The sequence below is a fragment of the Capricornis sumatraensis genome, chromosome 18 (genome assembly GCF_032405125.1).
Source record: "Capricornis sumatraensis isolate serow.1 chromosome 18, serow.2, whole genome shotgun sequence".
Classification (NCBI taxonomy): Eukaryota; Metazoa; Chordata; class Mammalia; order Artiodactyla; family Bovidae; genus Capricornis; species Capricornis sumatraensis.
Window position 1 is genome coordinate 43892530 of NC_091086.1, and position 26853 is coordinate 43919382.

General features: G+C 35.1%; 1 protein-coding gene across 1 annotated transcript in view; it reads right to left on the reverse strand.

The window, feature by feature from the left end:
• The window catches only part of NIPBL (NIPBL cohesin loading factor), a 113442-nt gene that overhangs the window by 63402 nt on the left and 23187 nt on the right, over positions 1–26853 (reverse strand). The window contains exons 9-10 of the mRNA XM_068990355.1: positions 24339–25964; positions 3407–3589 (exon numbers count right to left, since the gene is read on the reverse strand). Coding sequence (XP_068846456.1) covers positions 3407–3589; positions 24339–25964 — 1809 coding nt within the window. The remainder of the gene's footprint in view (positions 1–3406; positions 3590–24338; positions 25965–26853) is intronic.

Here is a 26853-nt window from a genome sequence, read left to right on the forward strand (position 1 = left end):
TCGTGTCCGACTCTGTGCAACCCCATAGACGGCAGCCCACCAGGCTCCCCAGTCCCTGGGATTCTCCAGGCAAGAACTGGAGTGGGTTGCCATTTCCTTCTCCAATGCATTAAAGTGAAAAGTGAAAGTGAAGTCGCTCAGTCGTGTCCGACCCTCAGTGACCCCATGGACTGCAGTCTTCCAGGCTCCTCCATCCATGGGATTTTCCAGGCAAGAGTACTGGAGTGGGGTCCCATTGCCTTCTCCACCCTAGTCCTCTACTTGGATGCCAATCTTTGGTTCATGTACTCTATCTACAGCTGTGCCAATGTCTTATGTGTGGATAAGCAATGTCTATGCGTGCTCAGTTACTTCAAGTTGTGTCCAACTCTTTGCGTCCCCATGGATTATAGCCCACCAGGCTCCTCTGTCCATGGGATTCTCCAGGCAAGAATACTGGAGTGGGTTGCTGTGCTCTTCTCCAGGGGATGCTCCCGACCCAGGGATCGAACCCGTGTCTCTTACATCTCCTGTACTGGCAGGAGAGTTTTTTTACCACTAGTGCCACCTGGGAAGCCTTTTGCTTATGTATAGCATTCACTAAATATTTTTTCAAAAAGTACTGAAATACTTACTTTGAAGAATGATAATTAACAAGCGAGTTCATTCAGAAAGTAGTATTCTTTGATCTCAAATATGACTTGAGTTTTTATTTAATTTCATAAGAATCTATTTCAAGCCTTCAATTCTATGAGTAGGAAATGCTTGAAAAACTTTATAGTTAGCAAGTAGATATACTATGCTGAAAGACAGGGAAGCCTGGTATGCAGCAGTCCATGGGGTCACAAAGAGATGGACATGACTGAGTAACTAAACAACAACAATAATATGCTGTATTGGTGGTAATTTTTATAGCTCTTGGAAATTTCTGTTTCATATCCATTAAACTAAGCAAGTTGGAAAAAAAACAGAATGGCAAATTAAGGGGAAAAAATTCAACTTCTATGAAACAGTGTATATAGAAACAAGGTTCTATCAAGACCCCAATTTACTATGACTAATCTGTCCATTCTTACATCATTTGTTATCTAGGAAAAAGTATGGGAAGAACTCAATCGGGTGTGTAAAATACGTTTTCCACGCTCCCTTTCTAAATTTCACCCATGTGCCCCTTTAGCATCTTAGATCTCCCCTCCTTCTTCCCCTGCAACCAAGTGACTTTATAATTGTACATGACTATCCATATCTGTGTGGCCCAACTTTTAAAGTTAACCCTTAATAGTTCCCCTTATCTTTCAACAAAACTATTTCCTTAGTTTTAGATTTTTAGGAAACCAATTTGATTGAACTGCAATAAAATTTTGTTTCGTTAACATCTCTCTCCCTCAAAGCAGCATAATGCTTGTCACTTATGTTCTCATAATAGTTTCACATTTTGTACTGTACCCCCATTTTACTAATTTTTTGCTATGGTATAATGACAATTATGACAGCTAAGAATTGGAATTCTTTCATCACTCAAATCAGTGGCCAGAGAGTCAACTTTTCTAGTTACTTGTACAGAAATAAACCCTCAAAACCAGGAAGCTATTCTAAGATCTCCTGAAAAACCCAGAGACACTCCCCTTTTCCCAAGCAGAAGTTGAAGCTCAGGTTCCCTAACTAATATCAGCTTTCAATATCCTCAGACATATATATGAGGTCCATGGCTTTTAAGATGAAATTATGTACTCCCATGAGACACCATCTCTCATCATAGAAAGCAAAGAAGAGAACAGAGGCTGCAATGACAACAAACATGGGGCATGTGAGGCTCTCTCTTCTGTTTTCCATTTGATGGGCTTTTCTGATTATGCCACCCTTTTTACTTGACTGTGAGGTAGCTTCAGAATTCTCATCAGCTTAGCAATGCAGGCAGCCACTCTCAATTAACTGGAGTTGAAGTGTGACTTGAAATCAGTCTGCAATTAAGGAACTCTTTAGTTATTCCCTTTAGAAATGGATGGGGTATTAGGGGAAGAGAGGGAAAGTGAAACAGAGGTATGTATATAAAGGGCAGTGAGTTTCTGGGCCACCAGATCGCCTTTCTCCTCTCTCTTTCCAGACCATATGTTCCCATATAAACAAAATATTTAATTATAATAAAAACGTATTAGCTTTAGCCATTGAAATATACTGCATATAAATACATCTCATTATAATACAATAACAATTATACATATAATTAAATGTCAGGTTAATTTTGCTGTATTTTATTTCAATTTTAAAACTGTATTCAGAGTTGTTCAGTATTCATAGTCTACTGTTCATAGCTCAAGAACTCACAATATTGAGAAGATCAGAGTAAATGAACATTGATCAAAAACTTTGGAGGTGAAGGGCTTCCATCAACAATAATACATTTTAAAATGGCAGCATGCATCTGTCCTTCCTGCCCTTGCTTGTCACACCTCAATCTACAGATACTAGGTGGAAAAGGTAGAACACACTGGTGGTCTTCCCACTTCTTTTGGTCATAATGACTAAGTCAGTTGGCACACAAGTGAAGATCTCCCATAGTCTGTTTCCACTGAATGCCGTTTAAGTCAAACAAGGTTGCTGACCCCTCTTGGCTAGGCTCAATTCTCTTGCTCCAGTAGAAGGAAGATAGGGATAAAAGAGAAGAACTTTTTCAGTGGACCAGTAGGAAGACAGGCGAGGTATAGCAAGTCTAGTGCAAAGACAGGTGATCACAGTGTTGTAGAGAGGTAGCTGTGTAGTGAAGAAGCCAGCTCTGGAAAACAGTGAAACAAGGGAGGAATTCCAGGACACAGCTGGGCAAAAAGGAGAAGCCAGGTCCAAACCACACAGATAACTGGCAATGTGGCTAATCCATTCATAATTTAGTGATAGTATGGTTTAAAATATTTCTTCATCTGGCTATCTCCTACGTGTCCTTCAAGACTCTAGTGTCACCTCTTCCAGTAAGCGCACTCTGAACCCCAGTATAATTTTGATGCCAATCCAATTAATCCAATGTGCTCCCACAGCACCCTGGATTTACTATTATCATTGCTGTACTCCTCACTGTACTTCAACTATTTACATATTTCCCCCATTAGACTGAAGATTCTTCAAAGATGGGGTCACATACTTGCTATATTTTTATTCTCACTGCCTAAGATATAGTGGGAGCTCAATAAATGTTTGCTAAATGCATACAGAAACATACCTGTGTTATCTGACACTAATTATAACTCATTAAAAAATTTTTTTCTTGGTGCCAACTGATCTCATCTTTCACACATATTTTAAGTATAAAGTAAAAACTTGCTATACTATTTATTAAGATCACTGTTCTCTTGCTAACCCAAAAAATTATAAATGAAACAAATACATCAATCTGCTTTTTAATTCTAAAGTAATAATAAACTTATTTGATACTTACATTCAAAAGTTTCATCACTATCATTATCTTCATCTGAACTGATTTCAGCATATTTTGGTTTTTCATTAACTGTGCTACGCTTGCGTTTATTCATTTTCACACGTTCACAAAGTGGCATGGTGGATTCAATTTCTGCCAGGAGTTCGGGGGGTAATTCTTTTAACACTGATTGATCTATACTACCTATTAATAAAAGGTAAGAAAAAACATAAATCTGAAGATAAAAGGGAAATTTTAACTGTTAAAACACAAAATGAAATATTAATAATGTAAGTTTTCTAAGTTACACTTGTATTTTAATAAAACACATCCATATTTATAACTAGTCTTAACCCTAAACTGATTATGCAGTTTTTATACATATTATCATCATAAACAACTTTTAAAATAGATACTTGCTACCATAGCAATAAAGGGTAGTTATATTATCAATTTTTGATATAATCAGCGCCTTCATTTGTTTGCATTGACTGAGACCCACTTGCATTTTCAGGTGTATCTGTAGTAGGGTGTATACCTCACATTCTTGGCAGCACTCAAATTTGTTTTAGAGTTCTGGAGCAGTTAGTTTGAAAGTAATTACATCCCTCAATATAAATGTTAAGAGTTGGAAAGGATACCTGTCACCTCATTCTCTTCTATATGATCTTGGTGGTTGTGTATCATGTCTGGGACAAGATTTCATATGCTTTTACCTATCTTTGTCTATGAGAGGCACAGTAATACCTTTACTATTACAGAAATTTTCCTCCAACCACTAAACCAAAATATGTGTTTAACTGAAGATAACAGGAACTGAAAGGCAAGATAAATAGAAAAAAGCATTTTAAAATATGTCAGCTGAAAAGGGTAAATTCAAATCTGTTATGAAATAAACTCATATTTTTCCATGAAAGAATAAAGAATACTATTAGAACTATTAACATAATATTTACTATTTAATCCTACACACACATACACAAACATACAAATAGCTGCTAAGAAGAAATCAATCCTTAACATCCTGTTGAGAGCTTAAAAATAAAGTAGAACTAGCAAAAGTTATTTACTCAGGATCATTTGTCCTTGATGACTACTAAAGATGACAATTTTAACTTACTTTACTTACCCATGTAAATCTTTGACTGGAAGTATAAAAATGATGTCTTACCTAAATTTTAAGAACTGGGAGCAAAGAGTACCTTAGTGGTTTACAGCAGGAATATTAGTAACTATAATCAACATTAAGACCATAACATTCAAATGATAATAGTGCTTATGTAAAGATTAAATATAAATCATTCCCAAAATAAATAGGTACTGGTTAAGACAATTTAAACATCACAAGAATATACAACACTAATAATTTAAGAAGATGAAACATAAACTATCAGTCTCAAATGACAAATAATCCTTTTATTCATCATGAAGAAGGAGTTATTTCAGCAACTGATAACTTCTATTCGTCCATATACATGAATAGCAACAATTTACCCAACAAAGATGTAAAACTCATGACTAGTAAAATCCCAAAGACTTCATTGCTTAGAATCGTGACATACTAATGCTGAACTTAATTTATATATGTCATTTTCAAATCATGTAATATTCCTTTGCTCTTTCTTAATTTAACTGTATTGTATTAGTGAGGGTCACTTTCTAGAATATTAGTAGAGGTAAAAAAAAAATCAACTTCAGTTTTGGATCATCATTATCTTCAGTGCCAAGGTGAACATACTCTTCATCTCATTTACAAGTTCCTAATGCTCTGAACACCTCACTAAATATGTGGTTTTTTGATGGAAGAATCATGTCTTCCAGTATATACTTTCCCCTTTCTACATGATCTATAATATTAAGTATGTATATGAAATGGTCAGTTAAGTGATTTCTGACTCGGTGGTTCACAATTTCTTATGTTCACTTACAGATGTACCACCTGTATAGTTTCGGAATTGCTGTATTTTATACAAATGAAGACAGCTCCAAATTTTTTAAAGATGGAAATTCTTCCTTTTTGTACTACATGAAACATTATAACTTTTGGGGATTTATAAATATGGATAATCCAAAAAGTATCTGGCTTTTAGTTCACCATGAGATTTTCTGAAGAAGCAAATTTGCCTGTTATGTTCTACTTAAGATTAAAATTTCCATTCATAAAGATATACTGACTTGGTAAAATATCATAGAATTATTCTGGAGATAAATATACAATAAATAATCAAGGGTTAAGATATATATGGGTACTTGCTCTATCTTTACAATGGTTCATTATATCCCAAGAACAGGGACTTTGCTCTCTTCATTTTTTCTTAAAAAAAAAAAAAAATCACAATAGTGAAACACAGAAAATTTATACCTTATATCTGATAAAGCAGGTAACAAAGATTATTCATTGTAGTTTACCATTTCTAATTACTTAAATTAAAAATAATACTATCAGACTTAAGAGTTCTACTATTCTGTACATCATTTTAACTTCTGCATAAAGCTGATACAGCAACACAATTTAAAGACTTCGTGTTTCATTTCTAAAGATCATCCAACTAAAAAAAGAAAGATCCAGCAATGGTCAATGTCTCTCAATGTACTGTCCTCCAGAAGTGGACTTCCTCCTTTTAAACAGATATACCTATTTCATAGATCTATGTATTTTCTGTATTTCTTCCTTTTCATCAAACACTTTAGAAATTGACTCAGCAAGGTCCCTTGATTATGTAGGGTAAGCAATAAAATGCTTGACATTTCTATGTCAGAATCTTTATTACACTGAAGACTGGATAACTGACTCAGTTTTAACAGAAATGAATAAACAGTGAGTACTGTAAATGACTGCTAGAACATATTTGGTTATGATCGTTTACCTGAATTAGAAAACAGTCCTTTAATAATGTAAAAACAATGTTTCACTGGCTGCATCTTAATATGTTGATGATTTTACAGATTATTGTTGTTTGTTGAGTTATTTGTTCTTAAAACCCTGAGACTGCAGGTCCTTTATGATCATCTTTCTCACCTCTTTTCTCTCATGCCAACTACTTTATGCTTTAAATTAGGTTATTTGAATCACCACAAAATTTTAAGTTACTGGCTTGAGGGATAGTGCCATGTAGTTAATTTGGTGAGGCACCACACTTCTGTAGATGGATATTCCATTGGATATAGTGCATCTTTATTTTCTGGCTCTATTAAAGCTAAAGAATAAATTTACTTCTAGGTGTGCTACATTTTAGCAATCTTGAATTCCTAGCATAAATCACTCACACTAGGACACTTACCAGATTATTAAAATGAGAAGTTATCAAAAGATTAAAAGTCCCCGAAAGTCACTAATTTAATAACTAACACTGCGTTATATATGTTTTTTCTAAATGGGGAAACAATCCTGAGATTAAAATAAACAACCCCAATCAATGGACTCTTTAGGATTGGCGTTTCAGACAATGGAAGCCAGAAACAATGTGGAAACAAACCAGAAAACTCATATAAACCTCCAAATTTTATGTCATAAAAAACATTTTAGGTAGGCAAAATGTAGCTCCAGTAACCTAACAATATTACAGAGGAGTACCATGAAAGATGATGCTGTGAAGGTGCTGCACTCAATATATCAGCAAATTTGGAAAACTCAGTAGTGGCCACAGGAATGGAAAAAGTCAGTTTTCATTCCAATCCCAAAGAAAGGCAATGCCAAAGAATCCTCAAACTACCACACAGTTGCATTCATCTCACACGCTAGTAAAGTAATGCTCAAAATTCTCCAAGCCAGGCTTCAGCAATACGTGAACCGTAAACTTCCAGATGTTGAAGCTGGTTTTAGAAAAGGCAGAGGAACTAGAGATCTAATTGCTAACATCCACTGGATCATGGAAAAAGCAAGAGAGTTCCAGAAAAACATCTGTTTCTGCTTTATTGACTATGCCAAAGCCTTTGACTGTGTGGATCACAATAAACTGTGGAAAATTCTGAAGGAGATGGGAATACCAGACCACCATACCTGCCTCTTGAGAAACCTATATGCAGGTGAGGAAGCAACAGTTAGAACTGGACATGGAACAACAGACTGGTTCCAAATACGAAAAGGAGTACGTCAAGGCTGTATATTGTCACCCTGCTTATTTAACTTTTATGCAGAGTACATCATGAGAAACGCTGGGCTGAATGAAGCACAACCTGGAATCAAGATTGCCAGGAGAAATATCAGTCACCTCAGATATGCAGATGACACCACCCTTCTGGCAGATAGTGAAAAAGAACTAAAGAGCCTCTTGATGAAAGCGAAAGAGGAGAGTGAAAAAGTTGGCTTAAAGCTCAACATTCAGAAAACAAAGATCATGGCATCCGGTCCCATCACTTCATGGCAAATCGATGGGGAAACAGTGGAAACAGTGGCTGACTTTATTTCTTGGGCTCCAAAATCACTGCAGATGGTGATTGCAGCCATGAAATTAAAAGATGCTTACTCCTTGGAAGGAAAGTTATGACCAACCTAGACAGCATATTAAAAAGAAAAGACATTGCTTTGCCAACAGAGGCCCATCTAGTCAAAGCTATCATTTTTCCAGTGGTCATGTATGGATGTGAGAGTTGGGACTATAAAGAAAGCTGAGCACCGAAGAATTGATGTTTTTGAACTGTGGTGTTAGAGAAGACTCTTGAGAGTCCCTTGGACTACAAGGATTTCAAACCAGTCTATCCTAAAGCAGATCAGTCCTGGGTGTTCATTGGAAGGACTGATGCTGAAGCTGAAACTCCAATACTTTGGCCACGTGATGCGAAGAGCTGACTCATTTGAAAAGACCCTGATGTTGGGAAAGATTGAGGACAGGAGGAGAAGGGGATAACGGCGGATGAAATGGTTGAATGGCATCATCGACTCAATGGACATAGGTTTGAGTGGACTCTGGCAGTCGGTGATGGACAGGGAGGCCTGGTGTGCTGTGGTTCACAGGGTTGCAAAGAGTCAGACATGACTGACCAACTGAACTGAATTGAACTGAACCATAAATGGATCTTTTACTTCAATCAGGGGTAAAAAGAAGAAAAAGGAAAAAAAAAAAAAAGTTGAGCAGTGCAGGCTGTCAATCTGCCCTTCTTGGAATCCTGTGTTAATATGGTTTGAAGACATATTTTTTGGTGCAAACGGTTTCTAAACGCAAGCCAACTTTTTAATTTGAAACCACCACTGATAGAAAAAACATCCAAAGAGTATGAAATGCTGATGACATATCCATGAAAAAAGTTAACACTTGGGCCATAGAAACAAAGGGAGGCAATGTGAAGAGAAGCTGGAAAAATGTGGGGTTCAACTATGAGACCAGGACATGAAATGTTCCTTCCAGAGGCAGCCACAAGGTTACCTAACCTGATGCAGAACAGGGGTAAAGATGAAGATTGTGTGCTAGGAACCAAAATTCAAAGCAAATGTAGGGGCACTGATGAGGAAAAGTTTTGAGGTCACAGCTGACCTTAGAGGAAGAACTTTGACGTGTCTTATTTATTTTACTAATTATTTGGAGAGAGTAACAGCAAACTAGGAGAAAGATACTACTGAAGGGTTTGCTTTTTTGTAATGGTTTAGGACAAAAAGTATGAGATAATCAGGTCTAAAGTTGTCATAATTTTGGTAAAGAGGCAGAAATCCCAAGCATTAGCTAGAAACTTATTCAGGATTACAAAATTTAAAAAAAAAAAAAAAATATATATATATATATAAAGAAAGACCATTCATTTGTGACTATGGGGGGTCATCAGGGTCAAATCTGAAGCTATTCTCTTTCTGACCGTATTTGAGAAGACCATCCTGAAACTAATGTGAATCATTATATAATCACTACATAAAGATTAGTGTTAAACTGATAACTAGCAAGTCTCCCTTTAAATTTTAGCTGGCAATTTTCAAGTTGCCTATTGTGACCCATGAGCAAGTTGTTGAGTCAGTTTTGTAGCTCTTAACTAGCAATGTGCTTAAAATCAAAGAGAAAACGTGCCAGTAGTAAAGATAGGTGTTGTGTATGTATGTGTGTATTAGATCACAACATGCATTTTCTTTCTTGCCTTAGTTCACAATCAAAGGAGTCTGACAGTTTTCAAACCATAAAGACAGAAAAAAATATAGATGGAAAGGGTTCTTCTAAGTTAATCCACCCAGTTTTTTTTTGGCCATGCTGCAGCTTGTGGGATTTTAGTTCCCTGACTAGAGATCAAACCTGTGCCCCCTGCAGTGGAAGCATGGAGTCCTAACCACTGGACTCCTCAGGAATTCCTAGCCCATCGTTTCTTAAACTATAGGTTCAGTGAAAAATAAACAATAATTTGAATACTATACTCAAATTGATTTTACCCATTCTAAGTTGATACAATATTCACTATCTTGTATCAGAGAGCTTAATTATCTATGTTTATAAGTCTGATATAAAAGTAGCCCATGTTACTGTTTTGAAGCCATGTTACAATAAAACCTTGGATTATTCAGAAATTACTTTTATTTTTTATGTAAATATTTCTAAAAAGTACCATGAAAGTGAGTCACTCAGTCATGTCCAACTCTCTGCAACCCCATGGAAGATATATACAGTCCATGGAATTTTCCAGGCCAGAATACTGGAGTGGGTAGTTTTTCCCTTCTCCAGGGGATCTTCCCAATCCAGGTCTCCTGCATTGCAGGCGGATTCTTTATCAGCTGGGCCACCAGGGAAGCCCAAGTATACTGGAGCGTAGCCTATACCTTCTCCAGCAGATCTTTCCGACTCAGGAATTGAACCCAAGTCTCCTGCATTACAGATGGATTTTTTTTATCAACTGAGATATCAGGGAAGCATCATATCCATCATTTTTTAACAAGATAACTTTCTTGACTCATGATCGCTATTGAAAAGATCAAGTTCTCCACTATGTTTATATGGCAATGCCTTTAGGAGTTAACTGCTATGCATAAGGCTGTTTTAAAATGATATAAAATGATTTATGCTTTCCTTCTGAATTCTGTAAGTGTGCTTGCAATTAGTTGAAAGGTGGACACTCAGATTCTGCTAATAGTGTAGAATGTATAACACAGAAAACAGTGTTCGAATCTTTCAATCCATTTATACCACTCTTGGAAATTTATCCCAAGGAAATTTGAATACAACACAACAAAAAGCTCTATGAAGAAAGATGTTTAGAACAGTTTTATCTATTGTAACATCAAAATGTCCAACAATAGGGGACCACAGTAAATCACATTAGAGATAATTATGAATGATGACAGAACAGAGATAGTGAATGTAAAGAAAAGAGAATGCAAAATGACAATTATACACACTGTACGTTTGTAAAAGATAATTGTATCAGGAGTTGAACAAAACAAATGCTAACATTATACTAACTTAAGAGGTGAATTTTCCTAAAGAAATAGAAGCTATATTTTATGGAAACAAGAAAAAGGTCAATGATTATTTGTGAGTGGTTAGAAGATATTTCATGATCACAGTGGGTTTTCACAGCAATGTGGTGGAGTGAGGTGGAGGATGGAGGACAGGGGCCTAGAACTAGGAGTTGGAGGCCATTCAGGAGCATTCCAGCTGTGCCTGCTCTGGACAGCATGATATTCAATAGGGAGAAAAAGTAGGTAAGGTTCAGATGTAACAGTCTTTTTAAGGAGGGAGAGAATCAGAATGTACTTTAGAAAAGTTATTGTAGCAGTGATTTGTAGGATGGCCTGGAAGGGGAAAGACACTAGAAAGAAAATCTTCTAAGAGATAGTTACTATCTCTATGTCAAAGGTGTCTTCAAACTATGGTGTTGGAGAAGACACCTGAGAGTCCCTTGGACAGCAAGGAGATCAAACCAGTCAATCCTAAGGAAATCAACCCTGAATATTCACTGGAAGGACTGATGCTGAAGCTGAAGCTTCCAATAGTTTGGCCACCAGATGCAAAGAGCCAACTCACTGGAAAAGACCCTGAAGCTGGGAAAGACTGAAGGCAGGAAAAGGGGCTAACAGAGGATGAGATGGTTGGATGGCATCACTGACTCGATGAACATGAGTTTGAGTGAGCTCCAGGAGTTGGTGAAGGACAGGAAAGCCTGGTGTGCTTCAGTCCATGGGGTCGCAAAGAGTCGGACACGACTGAGCGACTGATCAACAACGATGTGAAAGGTAAGAGAGAAGAGAAAGTAGATGCTATGAATTTAACCATTTTTGAAAAGTGATACTGTTATACACTTAGCAAACCAAACTTCAGAATATTTAGTTCAAAACAACTATTTAACATGTTTAAGATCATGAAGAAACCAGAAAATATGCAATCGAGCACAACAAAACTCACATACTGATATCTGAATCAATCTGATCAGCTTATTAGTTACCCAACTAATTACTATTACCCTAAGCTAAATATACAGAGAATTAGCAACACTTATTTTATAGCATTCTACAAAGACATTTTCTAACACTCTAGAAATGGCATATTTTCTGATTATGTTATTACTACCAATGGCTGTAAAACAATTTTTAATTTTAACTAATCTACTCTCACCTTACTTCTTCCACATTGTTCTCTTAATTAGCCAAATGGTTAACTTCTTTAAACTTATAGTGCTTTTTCCTACTGTCCTTGTGCTAAATACACTTGTGAATCATATTTCTCGGGATTCACACAGCACCTTTTTTTCTCCAGAGTATTACACTGTCACTACATCTGTAGTTATCCATATTCTCCATAGGACCATAATCTTGATAAAGCCATAAGACTGTGTTGCAGTTGCAGAATCTAACAGTGCATGGGATGCTGAAGACGGCCATAAATATTTACTGATGATCGGAGAAGGCAATGGCACCCCATTTCAGTACTCTTGCCTGGAAAATCCCATGGGTGGAAGAGCCTGGTAGGCTGCTGCAATCCATGGGGTCCCTAGGAGTCGGACACGACTGAGCGACTTCACTTTCACTTTTCACTTTCATGCACTGGAGAAGGAAATGGCAACCCACTCCAGTGTTCTTGCCTGGAGAATCCCAGGGACAGAGGAGCCTGGTGGGCTGCGGTGTATGGGGTCGCAGAGTTGGACACGACTGAAGAAACTTAGCAGCAGCAGCAGCAGTGTAATCATTAGAATAAGTTTGCGGTCTTCCCAGAAATTTTTCCAGCTGAAAGTTCCTTTTTATATCCTGAAAGCAGTTGTCAGTTGTTCTATTTGACAATTATAGAGAAGTTACCCACAAAAAGAAGAGATTGAAGAGAAGATTTCATAATTGACTTGCAACAAGTGTAAAACATTTAAAGGTAATTTCAGACTGTATAGACTTGTTAAATGTTTTTAATATATCAATTATATATTACTATATTAATAATTTATGTATAATTCTACTACATAAAAATATTCACAAATATTAAATATCCTGGCAAAAATACGGTACTTAGCTAATATCATATTACATTTATAAATATTAGACGAAAAGGAAAATAATTCAAGTCTCTATCTAGATCAGTCTTTTTATTCACACATAAAAATTTTGAGTCTCATTTGCTACAGAATAAGGAAACTAGCTATCATATCCACCTATATAAAACTTCAATTTTATATTTATATTATGCTCAACAACTAAAGCCTGTGGGTTTAAATCTGCCTCACCACCCATTTTTGTATATAAGGTTTCATTAAAATACAGTGACACAGTCATTCATTCACATATTGTTTTGGGCTGCTTTTCTACTACAGTGTTAGAGATCTAAATGGGACACAAAGCCTAACATATTTACTATCTGGCCTTTATACAAGTTTGCTGTGCCCTGGTGGATATTATGACATACTTTACTCAATATGAGATAAAGTGCCACTGACTCTGCAAGTGCAATCTATATAGTTATATTCTATATAGTTTAGCTCACTGCAAATCAGTTTATTTAACGAAGACAAAATGCCAAGAAATTGGTTTATAGCAACTGAAAGAACGCTATTACAAATGAAGTATGCAGAAGAAAAGATTTTAAGAAAAATCTTGCTTTAAGCTATTGATACTGACTAGCACCTCAAAGATTTCATCAGTATGTAGCTGTCAAACTACTATGAGGAAAAACTACAAAAAGAAACATTTAAAAAAAATTTTAAGAAGTGTATAATGTAAATGACAATTTACTACTATCTAATATAGAAAGGAGCAGAGATCATAGGATCCCTTCTTTCATATATACACACAGTGAGAAAAATAAATGGTATATCAGTTCAGTTCAGTTCAGTTGCTCAGTTGTATCCAACTCTTTGCGACCCCATGAACTGCAGCACACTATGCTTCCCTGTCTATCACCAACTCCCGGAGTTCCCTTAAATTCACGTCCATCGAGTCGGTGACACCATCCAGCCATCTCATCCTCTGTTGTCCCCTTTTCCTTCTGCCCCTAATCACTCCCAGCATCAGAGTCTTTTCCAATGAGTCAACTCTTCACATGAGGTGGCCAAAGTACTGGAGTTTCAGCTTCAGCATCATTCCTTCCAAAGAAATCCCAGGGCTGATCTCCTTCAGAATGGACTGGTTGGATCTCCTTGCAGTCCAAGGGACTCTCAAGAGTCTTCTCCAACACCACAGTTCAAAAGCATCAATTCTTTGGCACTCAGCTTTCTTCACAGTCCAACTCTCACATCCATACATGACTACTGGAAAAACCACAGCTTAGACTAGACGGATCTTTGCTGACAAAGTACTGTCTCTGCTTTTCAATATGCTATCTAGGTTGGTCATAACTTTTCTTCCAAGGAGTAAGCGTCTTTTAATTTCATGGCTGCAATCATCATCTGCAGTGATTTTGGAGCCCAAAAAAATAAAGTCTGACACTGTTTCCACTGTTTCCCCTATCTATTTCCCATGAAGTGATGGGACCAGATGCCATGATCTTAGTTTTCTGAATGTTGAGCTTTAAGCCAACTTTTTCACTCTCCTCTTTCATAACTACAACCTAACTTGCCTCAAGGAACTAGAAAAAGAATAAACTAAACCTTCTACTAAAAGTTAGTAGAAGGAAATAACAAAGACCATAACAGAAATAAATGAAACTGAGGCTAAAAAGAGAACAGAAAAGATAAATGAAAGTAAGAGTTAGATTTCTGAAATGATGAAGTTGACAAGACTTTAGGTTTGCTTACCGAGAGAAAAAAAAAAAGACTCAAAATTAAAAAGTAAAGGGGAGACATTACAATTAATACCACAAAAAGGATTGTAAGAGACCACTATAATTATACACCAACAAACTGGACAACCTGGAAGAATGAATAAATTCCTAGAAACATAATCTACTGAGATTAAATCATGAAGAATTACAAAATCTGAACAGACCAATTAGTAGGTGGCAGATCCCAAAAACCGCCCAGCAAAGAAAAGTCCAAGACTTCACTGATGAATTCTATCACACATTTAAACACCAATCCTTCTCAAACTCTTCTAAAAAGAGAAGAGAAGGAAACACCTCCAAGCTCGTTTTGCAAAGCTAGCATTACCCTATACCAAAAGCAGACAAACACACTGCAAGAAAACCACAGGGCAAATTCCCTGATGAACAGAGAACCAAAAGTCTTCAAAAAATATTAGCAATAAAAAGATCATGCACTATGATCAAATGTGATGTATTACAGGGAAGCTAGGATGGTTCAACATACACAAATCAATGGATGATATACCAAATTAACAAAATGAATGATAAAATAATTATCTCAATAGATGCAGAAAAAACATTTGATAAAATTCAACGTCCATTAACAATAAAAACTCACAACAAACTGGATGTAGAGGGAATGTACATGAACATAGAGAAGCCCACAGTTGAAAATCCTAGCTAGAGTAATTAGCCAAGGAAAAGAAATAAAAGACATCTAAATCAGAAAGGAAGAAGCACAACTGTCAGTATTTGCAGATGACATATTATATATAGGAAACCCTAAAAACTCCACTAAAATTGTTAGAACTAATAAACAATTCAGTAAAGTTGCAGGATAAAAATTCAATACACAAAATTCAGTTGTATTCTGATACACTAACAATAAACTATCAGAAAGAGAAATTAAGATAATCTCATTTACAATAACAAAAATAATAAAATACCTAGGAATAAACTTAACCAAGGAGATGAAAGAGATGTATACTAAAAACAGTAAGACACAGCTGATGAAAGAAACTGAAGACATAAATAAGTGGAAAAATGTTCCATCCTCATGGACTGGAAAATTTTGTTGTTGTTCAGTCAATCGTGGCTGACTCTGCGACCACATGGACTGCAGCATGCCAGGCCTCCCTGTCCTTCACTATCTCTTGGAGTCTGCTCAAACTCATGTCCATTGAGTCAGTGATACCATCCAACCATCTCATCCTCTGTTGCCCTCTTCTCCTCCTGCCCTCAATCTTTCCCAGGATCAAAGTCTTTTCCAATGAGTTGGCTCTTCACATCAGGTGGCTGAAGTATTAGAACTTCAGTTCAACATCAATCCTTCCAATGAATATTCAGTGTTGATTTCCTTTAGGATTGACTGGTTAATCTCCTTGCTGTTCAAGGGACTCTCAAGAGTCTTCTCCAGCACCATATTTCAAAAGCACCAACTCTTCGGCACTCAGTCTTCTTTATGGTCCAGCTCTCACATCTGTACATGACTACTCAAAAAATGATATGTGTATTTTATGTGTTAGTCACGCAGTCATGTCCGACTCTTTGCAACCCCATGGACAGCGGCCTGCCAGGCTCCTCTGTCCATGGAATTCTCCAGGCAAGAATACTGGAGTGGGTTGCCATTCCCTTCTGCAGGGGATCTTGGAGATCCCCATAGCTGTGGCTATAGGAACTTTGTCTTCAAGATGATGTCTCTGCTTTTTAATATACTGAGTTCATCATAGCTTTTTTTCCAAGTGTTTTCCAGCTTTTTCACTCTCCCTCATCAAGAGACTCTTGTTCCTCTCAGCTTTCTGCCATTAGGGTGGTATCATCTGCATATCTGAGGTTACTGATATTTCTTCCGGCAATCTTGATTCAAACTTGTGCTTCATCCAATCCCATTTCACATGATGTACTCTGCATATAAGTTAAATAAGAAGGGTGACAATCGATAGCCTCAGCATACTCCTTTCCCAATTTTGAACTAGTCCATTGTTCCATGTCTGGTTCTAACTGTTGCTTTTTCACCTGCATACAGGTAATGTCTATATAAGCCAGAGTAATCTACAGATGCACTGCAATCCAATCTTTATCAAAATTCCAATGACATTTTTCAGAGAAATAATCCTGAAACTTGTACAGAATCACAAAACAGCAAAAGAGTCAAAGCAATCTTGAGAAAGAACAACAAAGCTGGGGAAACCATACCTCCTGATTTCAAACTACATTATAAAACTATAATTAAATTGGTATGGATTGGCATACAAACAGACACAAAGATCAAGGGACAAGAACAGAGAGTTCAGAAATAAACTCATGTATATATGGTCAATTAATTTACTAAAAAGGAGCCAAGAATATTCAATGGGAAAATGATAGTCAATCCATCAAATGGTGTTGGACAAACTGGAAAGCCACAGGCAAAAGAATGATACTGGACCACTATTTAATACAAAAAAATCAACTCAAAATGGATTATAGACTTGAATGTAAGACCCCAAACCATGAAATTTCTAAAAAGAGAAAATAGGCAGTAAGGATCTTGACACTGGTCCTGGCAATGATTTCTTTTGGAGCTGATACTAAAAGTGAAGGCAACAAAAATAAACAAATGGGACTACCTCAAACAAAAGCTTTTGCACAGCAAAGGAAACCATCAACAAAATGAGAAGGCAACCTACTGAATGGGAGAAAACATTTGCAAATCCAATATCTGACAAAGGGCTAATATGTAAAACATATAAAGAAATGATACAACTCAATACCTAAAGTAACCAAACAATCCAATTTAAAAAATAGGCAGAGGATCTACATGACATTTTTCTAGAGAAGACATACAGACGGCCAGCAAGTATATGAAAAGGTGCTTAACATTACTACTCATGAGGGAAATGTAAATCAAAACCACAAGATATCACCTCATACCTGCCACAATGACTACTATAACAAAGATGAAAAATAAGAAGTACTGATGTGAATGTCCACACTCTCCTGTGTGCACTGTTGGTGGGAATGTAAATGGGTGCAGCCACTATGATAAACAGTATGGAGGTCCCTCAAAAAATTGAAAACTACCATATGACTGGGCAACTCTACTTTTTAAAATGTTTACCGGAAAATTGCTTTACAATGTTTCTGCTGTACAGCAACACAAATGAGCCATAATTACACATATATCACCTCTCTCTTAAACCTCCCTCCACTCTCACCATCCCAACCCTCTAGGTTATCACAGAACACCAAGCTGGCTCCCTGTGTTATATAGCAACTTCTACCAGCTATCTCTTTTACCCATGGTGGTGTATATATGTTGATGCTACTTCCTCCATTCATCCCACTCTTTCCTTCTGCCACTGTGTGTACAAGTCTGTTCTCTATTTCTGCATTTCCATTCCTTCCCTACTAATAGGTTCATTAATACCATTTTTCTAGATTCCATATACATATATATTAATATATGACATCTGTTTTCCTGTTTCAGACTTACTTTACTCTATATAACAGGTTCTAGCTTCATCCACCTCACTAGAACTGACTGAAATTTGTTCTTTTTATGGCTGAGTAATATTCCATTATAAATACACACACACACACATATACCACATCTTCTTTATTCATTCAACTGTTGGTGGACACCTTGGTTGCTTTCATGTCTTATCTATTGTAAATAGCGCTGCTATAAACATTGGGATACATGTGTCTTTTTCAATTATGGTTTTCTCAGGGTATACTGGGCAATTGTACTTTCGGCTATATATCCAAAGGACATAGAACCACTATCAAAGATATATGCACCTCCACTTTCACTGTAACAGTATTTATAGTAGCTATGACATGGAAAAAACACAAGTTATTTAGTACACTGATGGGTAAATAGATACAGAAAATGTGGTATAGATACACAATGGAATATTATCCAACCAAAAAAAAAAAAAAAAAAAAGGAAACCCTGTCATTTGCAATCATGTGGTTGGATTTTAAGGGCATTATGCTAAGATATTTAAGTTAGAGAAAGACAAATACTATATAATTTCACTTATATGTAGAATCTAAAAAAAAAAACCAAAAACCAAAAAACAAAATTCATAAACAGAGATTGATCTTTGCCACAACTAGGAGGTGGGTGAACTGGGTAAAGGCAGTCAAAAGGTAAAAACTTTCAGTTATATGTTCTGGGAATGCAATGTACAGTGTGAGGTGATGGATATTAACTAAACTTACTGTGGTAATCACTTCACAATAAATATGTACAGTCAACCCTTCGTATCTGTGGATGAGCAATCTGCAGATACAAAGAGCTTACTGTACTATACCCTTTTACAATATATAAGGGACTTGGAAGCATCTGTGTGAGGTCCTGGCACCCACTCCTGTAGATACTGAGGGAACAGCTACATATCAAATCATTATTTTATATACTTAAATGACTATAATGCTCTATGTTAATTTTATCTCAATAAAACTGAATGACATAAATGGTAACAGCAATGCCTTCAGATATACAGTGTATGTATACACAAATGAGACATCTTCAAAAATTACTTTCTTCATGGGATAAATTCAATTAAAAATAGGATGAATGCATTTCTTTATATTAAAAAATTGGACAAATTTTAACTTTTACAATAAGATTCACTTTGGTTTTCATGACTGCATAAAGTAGGAAGGAAACTGGTTTCTCTATTTTAAAAGTGAACGAGCTTTGAATCGTATCTTTGAACAAATCATAGCTATGTATAATGGGCTTAATGGAGAATTTTTAAGTTAGTATGTTAGTAGCCAGAGAAAGGCAATGTTCTGTGGGTGGAGAAGAGGATCCATGTTAAAAAATTCAGATTATATTGTATCATATTATGTCATACTACAGTACACATATACCATTAACTCTAATACATATTACTCTAACATATTATCTAACTGAATTCCTTTATTCTTAAAAAAGCTATTGAAAACTTCCTAGTACAAGAAACTGAGACAGATATTAAGATAATGAATACCTCCTTGATATTATACTGTAATACATTATACATATAACATGAATTATTTACTATAATATTAAAATATTGTATTAACTATGTAATATAATGCTATGATATACTTATGTTACAGTATCAAGTAGGCATCTATTATCTTAATATCTGTATCAGGCTCTTACAGGAGAGGATTTCAGTAACATTTTTTAGAATGAGAGGGAATTCAGTGTTTTAGAATAATGAGCATTCTCTTATAAACTGGAGTAAGTTCTCTCAAATTAATCATCTGTTTGTTTCTCACCGCTTTAATCATATTATCTATTTCTATAGATAGCAAAACCTTATAGAAGCTATGGCCTTGGCTGGTTTGAGATAACAAATGGGAATGGAAGAGACTACCACTAGCAAACTTTAATACATTTAACTTATAAGAAAAAATTCTATTTAATGAATCTCTTTAAATCAATATTAATTTCAGTTATCTACTAACCAATGCTTGGATCAGAGAAATTCTATGAATAGAAATCATGGACAAAATTTTTCAAAGAATTGCTCTGCAATCATAACAGCCAAGTATGTATTATGCCAATTTCTATAACAAATATTCTCTAAAATTTCCCAAATATATTGCCAATAATAAAGTCTTTATCAAAATTAAAAATTTAATGTTTTTAGAAAAACATTTTATATATTGTTCAAATGAGCCAAAGTAAATTTCTACTGCAGCATTATTAAGGATTCTGAATATGACAATCATAACTACTGAGAATCAACTTAGGAATTCAAAAACTATGCCAAAAATTCACTGTTAGAAACAGTATGTTCTCTCACACTTACAGAAGCCTAGGGTCCTAAACACAATCCAAGTAGAAGGGTTAATGCTACATAAAAGGCAAAACCCAATTTTAGTGATCAATCTTTTACTACGGTAGTAACTAAGATGAAATAACTGTCTCTAATAATGACTGCAATCATTAACTTATCAAATGAGCACTATATTTTAAACACTGCTGACTATGAGAACTATTAGATAACTCTTTAAAGGCCTTGATCTCAAATAACAGATAGCACGTGATATTTCTTGAAAGCAGTAAGTGCAAATGATGGAAAATAATATACTATTTAGAAGGAAATAGGGGAGGAAGAATAAAAAGTGATTTCTTTGAATATGAAACTAAAGTATTTTGAGTTACACTGGAATTGCAAAAGGCCAAAATCAAACTGTTAAAGTGTGTAATTACTAACAATAAGCTGTCATCAATATAACGCGTGTCAGTTGATGATCATGCCTAGACTTAAAGATGGTGTGTGTGTTCATGGCAAGTCGCTTCAGTTGTGTCCAACTCTTTGCGACTCTGGACTGCAGCCCTTCAGGCTCCTCTGTCCATGGAATTCTCCAGCCAGCAATACTGGAGTGGGTTATCATTCGCTTCTCCAGGGGATCATTCCAAACCAGGGATCAAACCCATGTCTCTTGTGTCTCCTGCATTGGCAGGCAGGTTCTTTACCACTAGCACCACTTGGGAAGCCTAAAAATGGTACAATTTATTATTTTAATTTGGAGACATATTGTACATTAGGGTATACTTTAACCATAAAGATATTATTTTGGCATTTAATATACTGTCTGAAGTATATTTCAATAGAGATTTTTTTTTAATTTAAAGGTTTTACAAAGGTTATATTGGTTCACCACTGATCTCTTCTTGGCAAGGAAGAAACAAGGTGATGGTAAAAAAGAAGGGGAAGATAACAGAAGTAGGAAATGAGAACAGAATGGATTCAGAGTCAATCTTGTAACAGGTATACAGCAAAATTAAGATAAAGAATAATTAAACAGATCTGACTGTAAGTCGGTCTCCTTTGGAGCTTAACAAAAACTAGGTAACTGACAGGGTGGAAAGTTTAGGCAACATATGAAAATTACATAGCTCTTAAGCTAGGGGCTACTGGTGGGATCATAAAAGATGAATACACAATTTTAAACTGCACACAAAAGACTTTTCTAAGATGTGAGCAACATAATCTATTTATTTAACAGGTATTTAGTATGATCTTTTTATGTATTAGGTATTATGTTAGGTACTATTAACAGGAATATACACATATCCCCATAGACATAAAATTAAACATAACATCACTTTACATTGTTCACATAAAAGACAAAAATACATAACCTATACCAGGAGTCATAAACCTATACCCCTACCATTCAAAATTTATCAGCTCAAAGCATATTCAGAGATTTAAAATTACCCTGAAGGATAAATATTTTAAATATGGATATCACATTAAAGTTTATACTCTTTCAAGAAAAGAAAATCTACCAAGAATTTTGGCCTGAGAAATCAACAACAAAATATCCCAGCAATACTCAGTTTTTACTCAGAAAACATAAATATGTCAGAATATGATTTTCTGTGACTCCAAATAAAATCCCAAGTAATGTATACTACAAAGGGTCAGTAATCCACAACTGGCATTCCTATCCATGTAATTTTAAAAATACACAATTATATACCTCTGCTATTGCTAACCTAACAGCAGAGATCTAAAATAAAACCAAAATTAGTCCATTACTGAAAAACAGATATTAAACCTATGGTATAAATAAAGCCAAAAGATATCCACGTAGCATCCTGAAATGAATCTAAAATTTGAATAAAGGTTCACTTTCAGTTGTATATGCACTGATATATGTGTGTGTATACACATACATGCACATGCATACACACAGACACCACACTCTTAGCAGGCAGACGTACCCAGATTAGTTACTAATATCAATGTATCAAGTATATGCATTTGTGTTAAAAGTATACTTAGGAAAAACAATGGATTAGTACTAAAAGTTTATTCACAGGCAATGAAATTACATGTGAAAAAACCAAGAGAAATAATACAGTTGTTACTAATTAGGAACTATATTCATTTCTTGATATTTAGTTGTAAGGATTCTTTGTTAGAACAGAGTTTAGAAAAGCAAGGCTGGCATAAATAAGCTGACAGAGGGGCAGGGAGAAAAAGATGGTCCAGATCAAGGGGACAAGAGGGTACCACTTTCCATCTTTCCATCTGACTCTTCTATAATTGTATAACTATACTCTTTATACATATAAGCCACTCTCAAACTCTCAGTGAAAATTAATAAAGACAATCTCTATCTAAAAGAAAACAATTTTGGTGCTAGCCACTACACTGCAACAACCTCTTTTGCATAAACAATTCTGAAAAGATGCATTCAAGTTAAATACTAAAGACTATTCATTAACTAAAGCTAAGACTTTAATTTTTATAGGTCTCACAGCCATAATTTAAAATCTGAAAGCTTCACTTAAACTAGTACAAATATTAGTGATTCAGAGGCAATCTTTTTTCATTTTTGAAAGACAAAACCAAATAACTGACAGTGAGAAAGTAAACATACGAGAAGACAAGAATAAAAACAGATTAGTCTTAAGTTATTTCTTTAAATAAAGAGTTCTTAGTAATAATACTGTTTTCAATTAATGTTTTTTGATTAAAAAAGACACAACAGCATTTTACAAAGATAATAAGCAATACACCTTCTATATCTCCTAATACATCACATGTAGTTATATAACACAACATTCTGTGATGATGCAAATGTCCTCTCTGTGTTAATAACAGCACATTTGGCTACTGAGGATGTAAATTTTTAAATTTTATATAGTTTAAAGTAAATAGCCTAAAGAGGCTATTAATTATCATTGGACAGCACAACTCTATAGAGTTTCATGTATTTATCAATAAGTATAAATCTAGGTTCTTAATGACCTTCTTTCACAGGATGTGAACTTAAAAATCAAACAAAGAATCACTTCTGTTACCTTAAAAACTATATCCCAACCTATTTACATTGTGCAGGCTAAATAAGTCTAACCACATAGCATTATCAAATTTTATATAAATATATAAAAGAGTATACAAAACCCACAAAATTATATTTTCTGTACAAACTGCTACTGTATTTTCAGCACTTGACTTTTCTTTTCCTCCTGGAAACAATACTATTTACATAACTAGAGAATTTAACACAGAAACCATGCAAACCCCCACTCCAAAAAAAAACCCAGAGCAGAAAATAAAAACACATCCAAACAAATTAAAAACACCAGAAATGTTTAAAACTGATGATTTAACCCAATTTAAGACATAAACACCATTCCCTATTATTCTTCCATAGAAAAGACCAAAACTCTGTATTTAAAAAAATAAAACATTCATTAACTAATCTTCTCCATAAAAAGATGAAATAACCTTTTACACAACTTTTTAAACTATATACATTCAAACCATTAATTAATGAATAATTAATTCTTTAATAATTAATAACTGATAAGTTTGTTAGAAAACAATATTAAAAGACATTTAATATTCTTAAAAGAATCTGTAATATAGACTTTTGTATACCATATAGCTTTACTGAGACTTTAGAAATTAAATTCAGTCAATTTATTACCTCACTACAGAATGGATTATCTCTATAGTCAAAATAACTTTTTAAAAAGTTGTTAAATACACCTATGTTAATCATGCATTCTAATCATTCACTTGATTAGCAAGCAACTTTCACAAATGCTGAAATAATTAAACAGCCAAAGGAACTTATCTCTGTGAACCAAAAGTAAAAATCACAACTATGGTGAGTAGTAGAGGTGGGAGAGAAAGAATTTTCAATGAGAACTTTTTGTCTATGTTACCACAAACAATTCACTGCTGCTTTATATTGTTTTCTTTTCATGCAGTAGTTTCAATTTTTGTAAATTTCCATTTTTAAATCCATAGTAACTCTAGAACTTAAAACTCACTAGAATACAGATGACATCGAGTAAGTATTCTTACCTTTATTTGACTTTGATGGTTTATTCTTGATAGGTTTAAGGGAACTTCTTGATTTATCCTCTCTATCTTTAATAAATTTTTGAACATCATCCAAAGACAGTTTTTGCAGGACAACTACAGGCTTAGCTCCTTTATTTAGATCTTCAACTAATCCCATTTTTTCTACTTTGTCTTTCTGCTCTCCTTTCATTTCCATTTTCTTTGTCTCCTGAGTGATATTGCCATCTTTATCCCTCTTGATTTTTGGAATGACAAAATTTTTCAACGCACCAGACCTGCCCCCCAACAAATAACTTGGAAATTCTGCCTTATTATCAGGGTGCGTTTTATTACTGTCTACTTTACTCTTGTTACCCTCTGTCCTTCTGTCATCCTTACTATTTGGCGATTTAAAACCAGGTTTATCAGGTCTTGATTTATTAGAATCTCCTTGTTTAACACGAGGACTGTCAGGTCTTGACTTTTGCTCCCCAGAAGATGGTCTTTCCCTTGAGTCCCCTGATTCATGTCTGTGTTTTCTTTCTAGTTTATCAGGTTTTGAACCATCAGATTTAATGCCATGGTCATTTCTACTAGAGGATCTCAATGTTTCTGGTCGTCGAACCCTAGACTGATCCCCTCGATGTCGTTCAGATTCACTCCTGTCATCTGACTTTTGTTTACTGTCATGATCACGTCTTAGTGACTCAGAGATAGATCGCCCATCAGGTCTCTGCTTTAAGGCTTCAGCTCTTTCTGATTTTAACCGAGGTGAATCAGACTTAATGTCCTGTTTATGTTTAGACACTTCAGGTTTTTTCTCTGTTGATGGCTTTCCAGAATCCCTCCTATTTTCATGTCTATGTTTTGGTGTTTCAGGCCGACCTTCATTTTTTTGCTTTGGAGTTTCAGGTCGGCCCTCACCTTTCTGCTTTGGAGTTTCAGGCCGTCCATCACCCTTTTGTTTAGGGGTTTCAGGACGCCCATCACTCTTTTGTTTAGGAGTTTCAGGTCGGCTTTCACCCTTTTGCTTTGGGGTTTCGGGTCTTGATTTTGTTGTTTCTGATCTGCCATTATTTTGTTTGTTGTCATTTGGTTTGGTGTCAGGCAGTCTATTTTCATTTTGTTTAGGCTCGGCTGTGGTGCTCTCATTTTGTCTGGATTCAATCATTCTGTTCTCATTCTGTTTAGGTTCTTCTGTTGGTACCTCAATTTTAGTTTCTAACTTAGTTTCACTAGATTTTGTCTCTACCAATCTGTTTTCATTTGGTTTAGACTCTGCCAATCTACTTTCATTCTGTTTCATTTCACTCTTTAAAAGCTCAGGATCAGACTTTTTTTTAGGAGTCTCAGGATGGTTTTCTGGTGTAGATTTAAGATTTCCAATAATATCTTCCTGAAGAACAGAAATAGGTGCATCATTACACTGTTTGATTTCTTCAGGCTTTTTTATGGAGTCTGAATCCTGAGTTATAGAGGCCTGAGAGTCCACTCTTCCTGCCTGATGAAGATCAATGCTAACCATTAATGCTGGCCTTGACCCATTTCCCGTAGAACCCGTCTCCTGAGAAGCTGGTCTATTACCTCCTGTAGCACCCCCAGCCTCCTGTGGGTAAGAATCTTGTTTTCTTTTTTTCAAAGGCTTATCTGAAATTCAAAGATAAATATTCAGTATCAGTAATAGACATATATTCTTATCTTATTAAAAACCATATGGACTTTGACTATTTTAAAGTCACATTTTAAATATATGTGGTGAATCAAATGTCAATATGCATATATAAAATAGTAGGCATGATGGCATAATACTTTTAAACCAAGGTTTGAGGAAATATTCACATCTGCTGTACCTCAAGAAATTTTTGTGACTAGAGTAAAAAGATAATTTAAACTGCTAATCTAATAAAAACTACAAAGAACCCCCAAATGCCAACATACAAAACAGGGTGCTTTTGCCACATGTAAGGAAAGTATGAAAAAGAATAAAACCCAAAAGAAAACAGAAATCATGTTACTGAAAAAAAAAAGTATATGAGGAGAGTAAGACAGGAAAAAAAGAACATAATAGTTATTAAGCTTTGATCCAGGATTCAAATTCTTCAAGGTGTCAACAGCACAAATGTAATTTAAAAGCTAATGCACAGTTCATAAAATATATAACATGATAGAGCCTTGAGACTTTGCCTTAATGATACTTGCTGAATTGTCTGGCTATTTTAACAGTTATTTAAAAAAATTTTTAGGACCATCTTTATAGTCTCTTATAGTATTCATTAATATGATAAAGTATTATTTAAGAAAAAGAGGATCAAACAGTGAAAAGTCAAAGTGATCACTAAAAACAACCCCTTAAATATGACGGAACCAAGTTCTGGGGAGAAAAAAAAAAAACACGTTTGTAATAGTAATGATGCTTTTATACATCAAAATTCCATCATTTAGTTTTCAAAATATGAAGCAGCAGCCCCTTACAGTTTATAATCTAATCAAATATTACTAAAATTTATTTTAGATGTTTGCCAGTAATTTTTTTCAG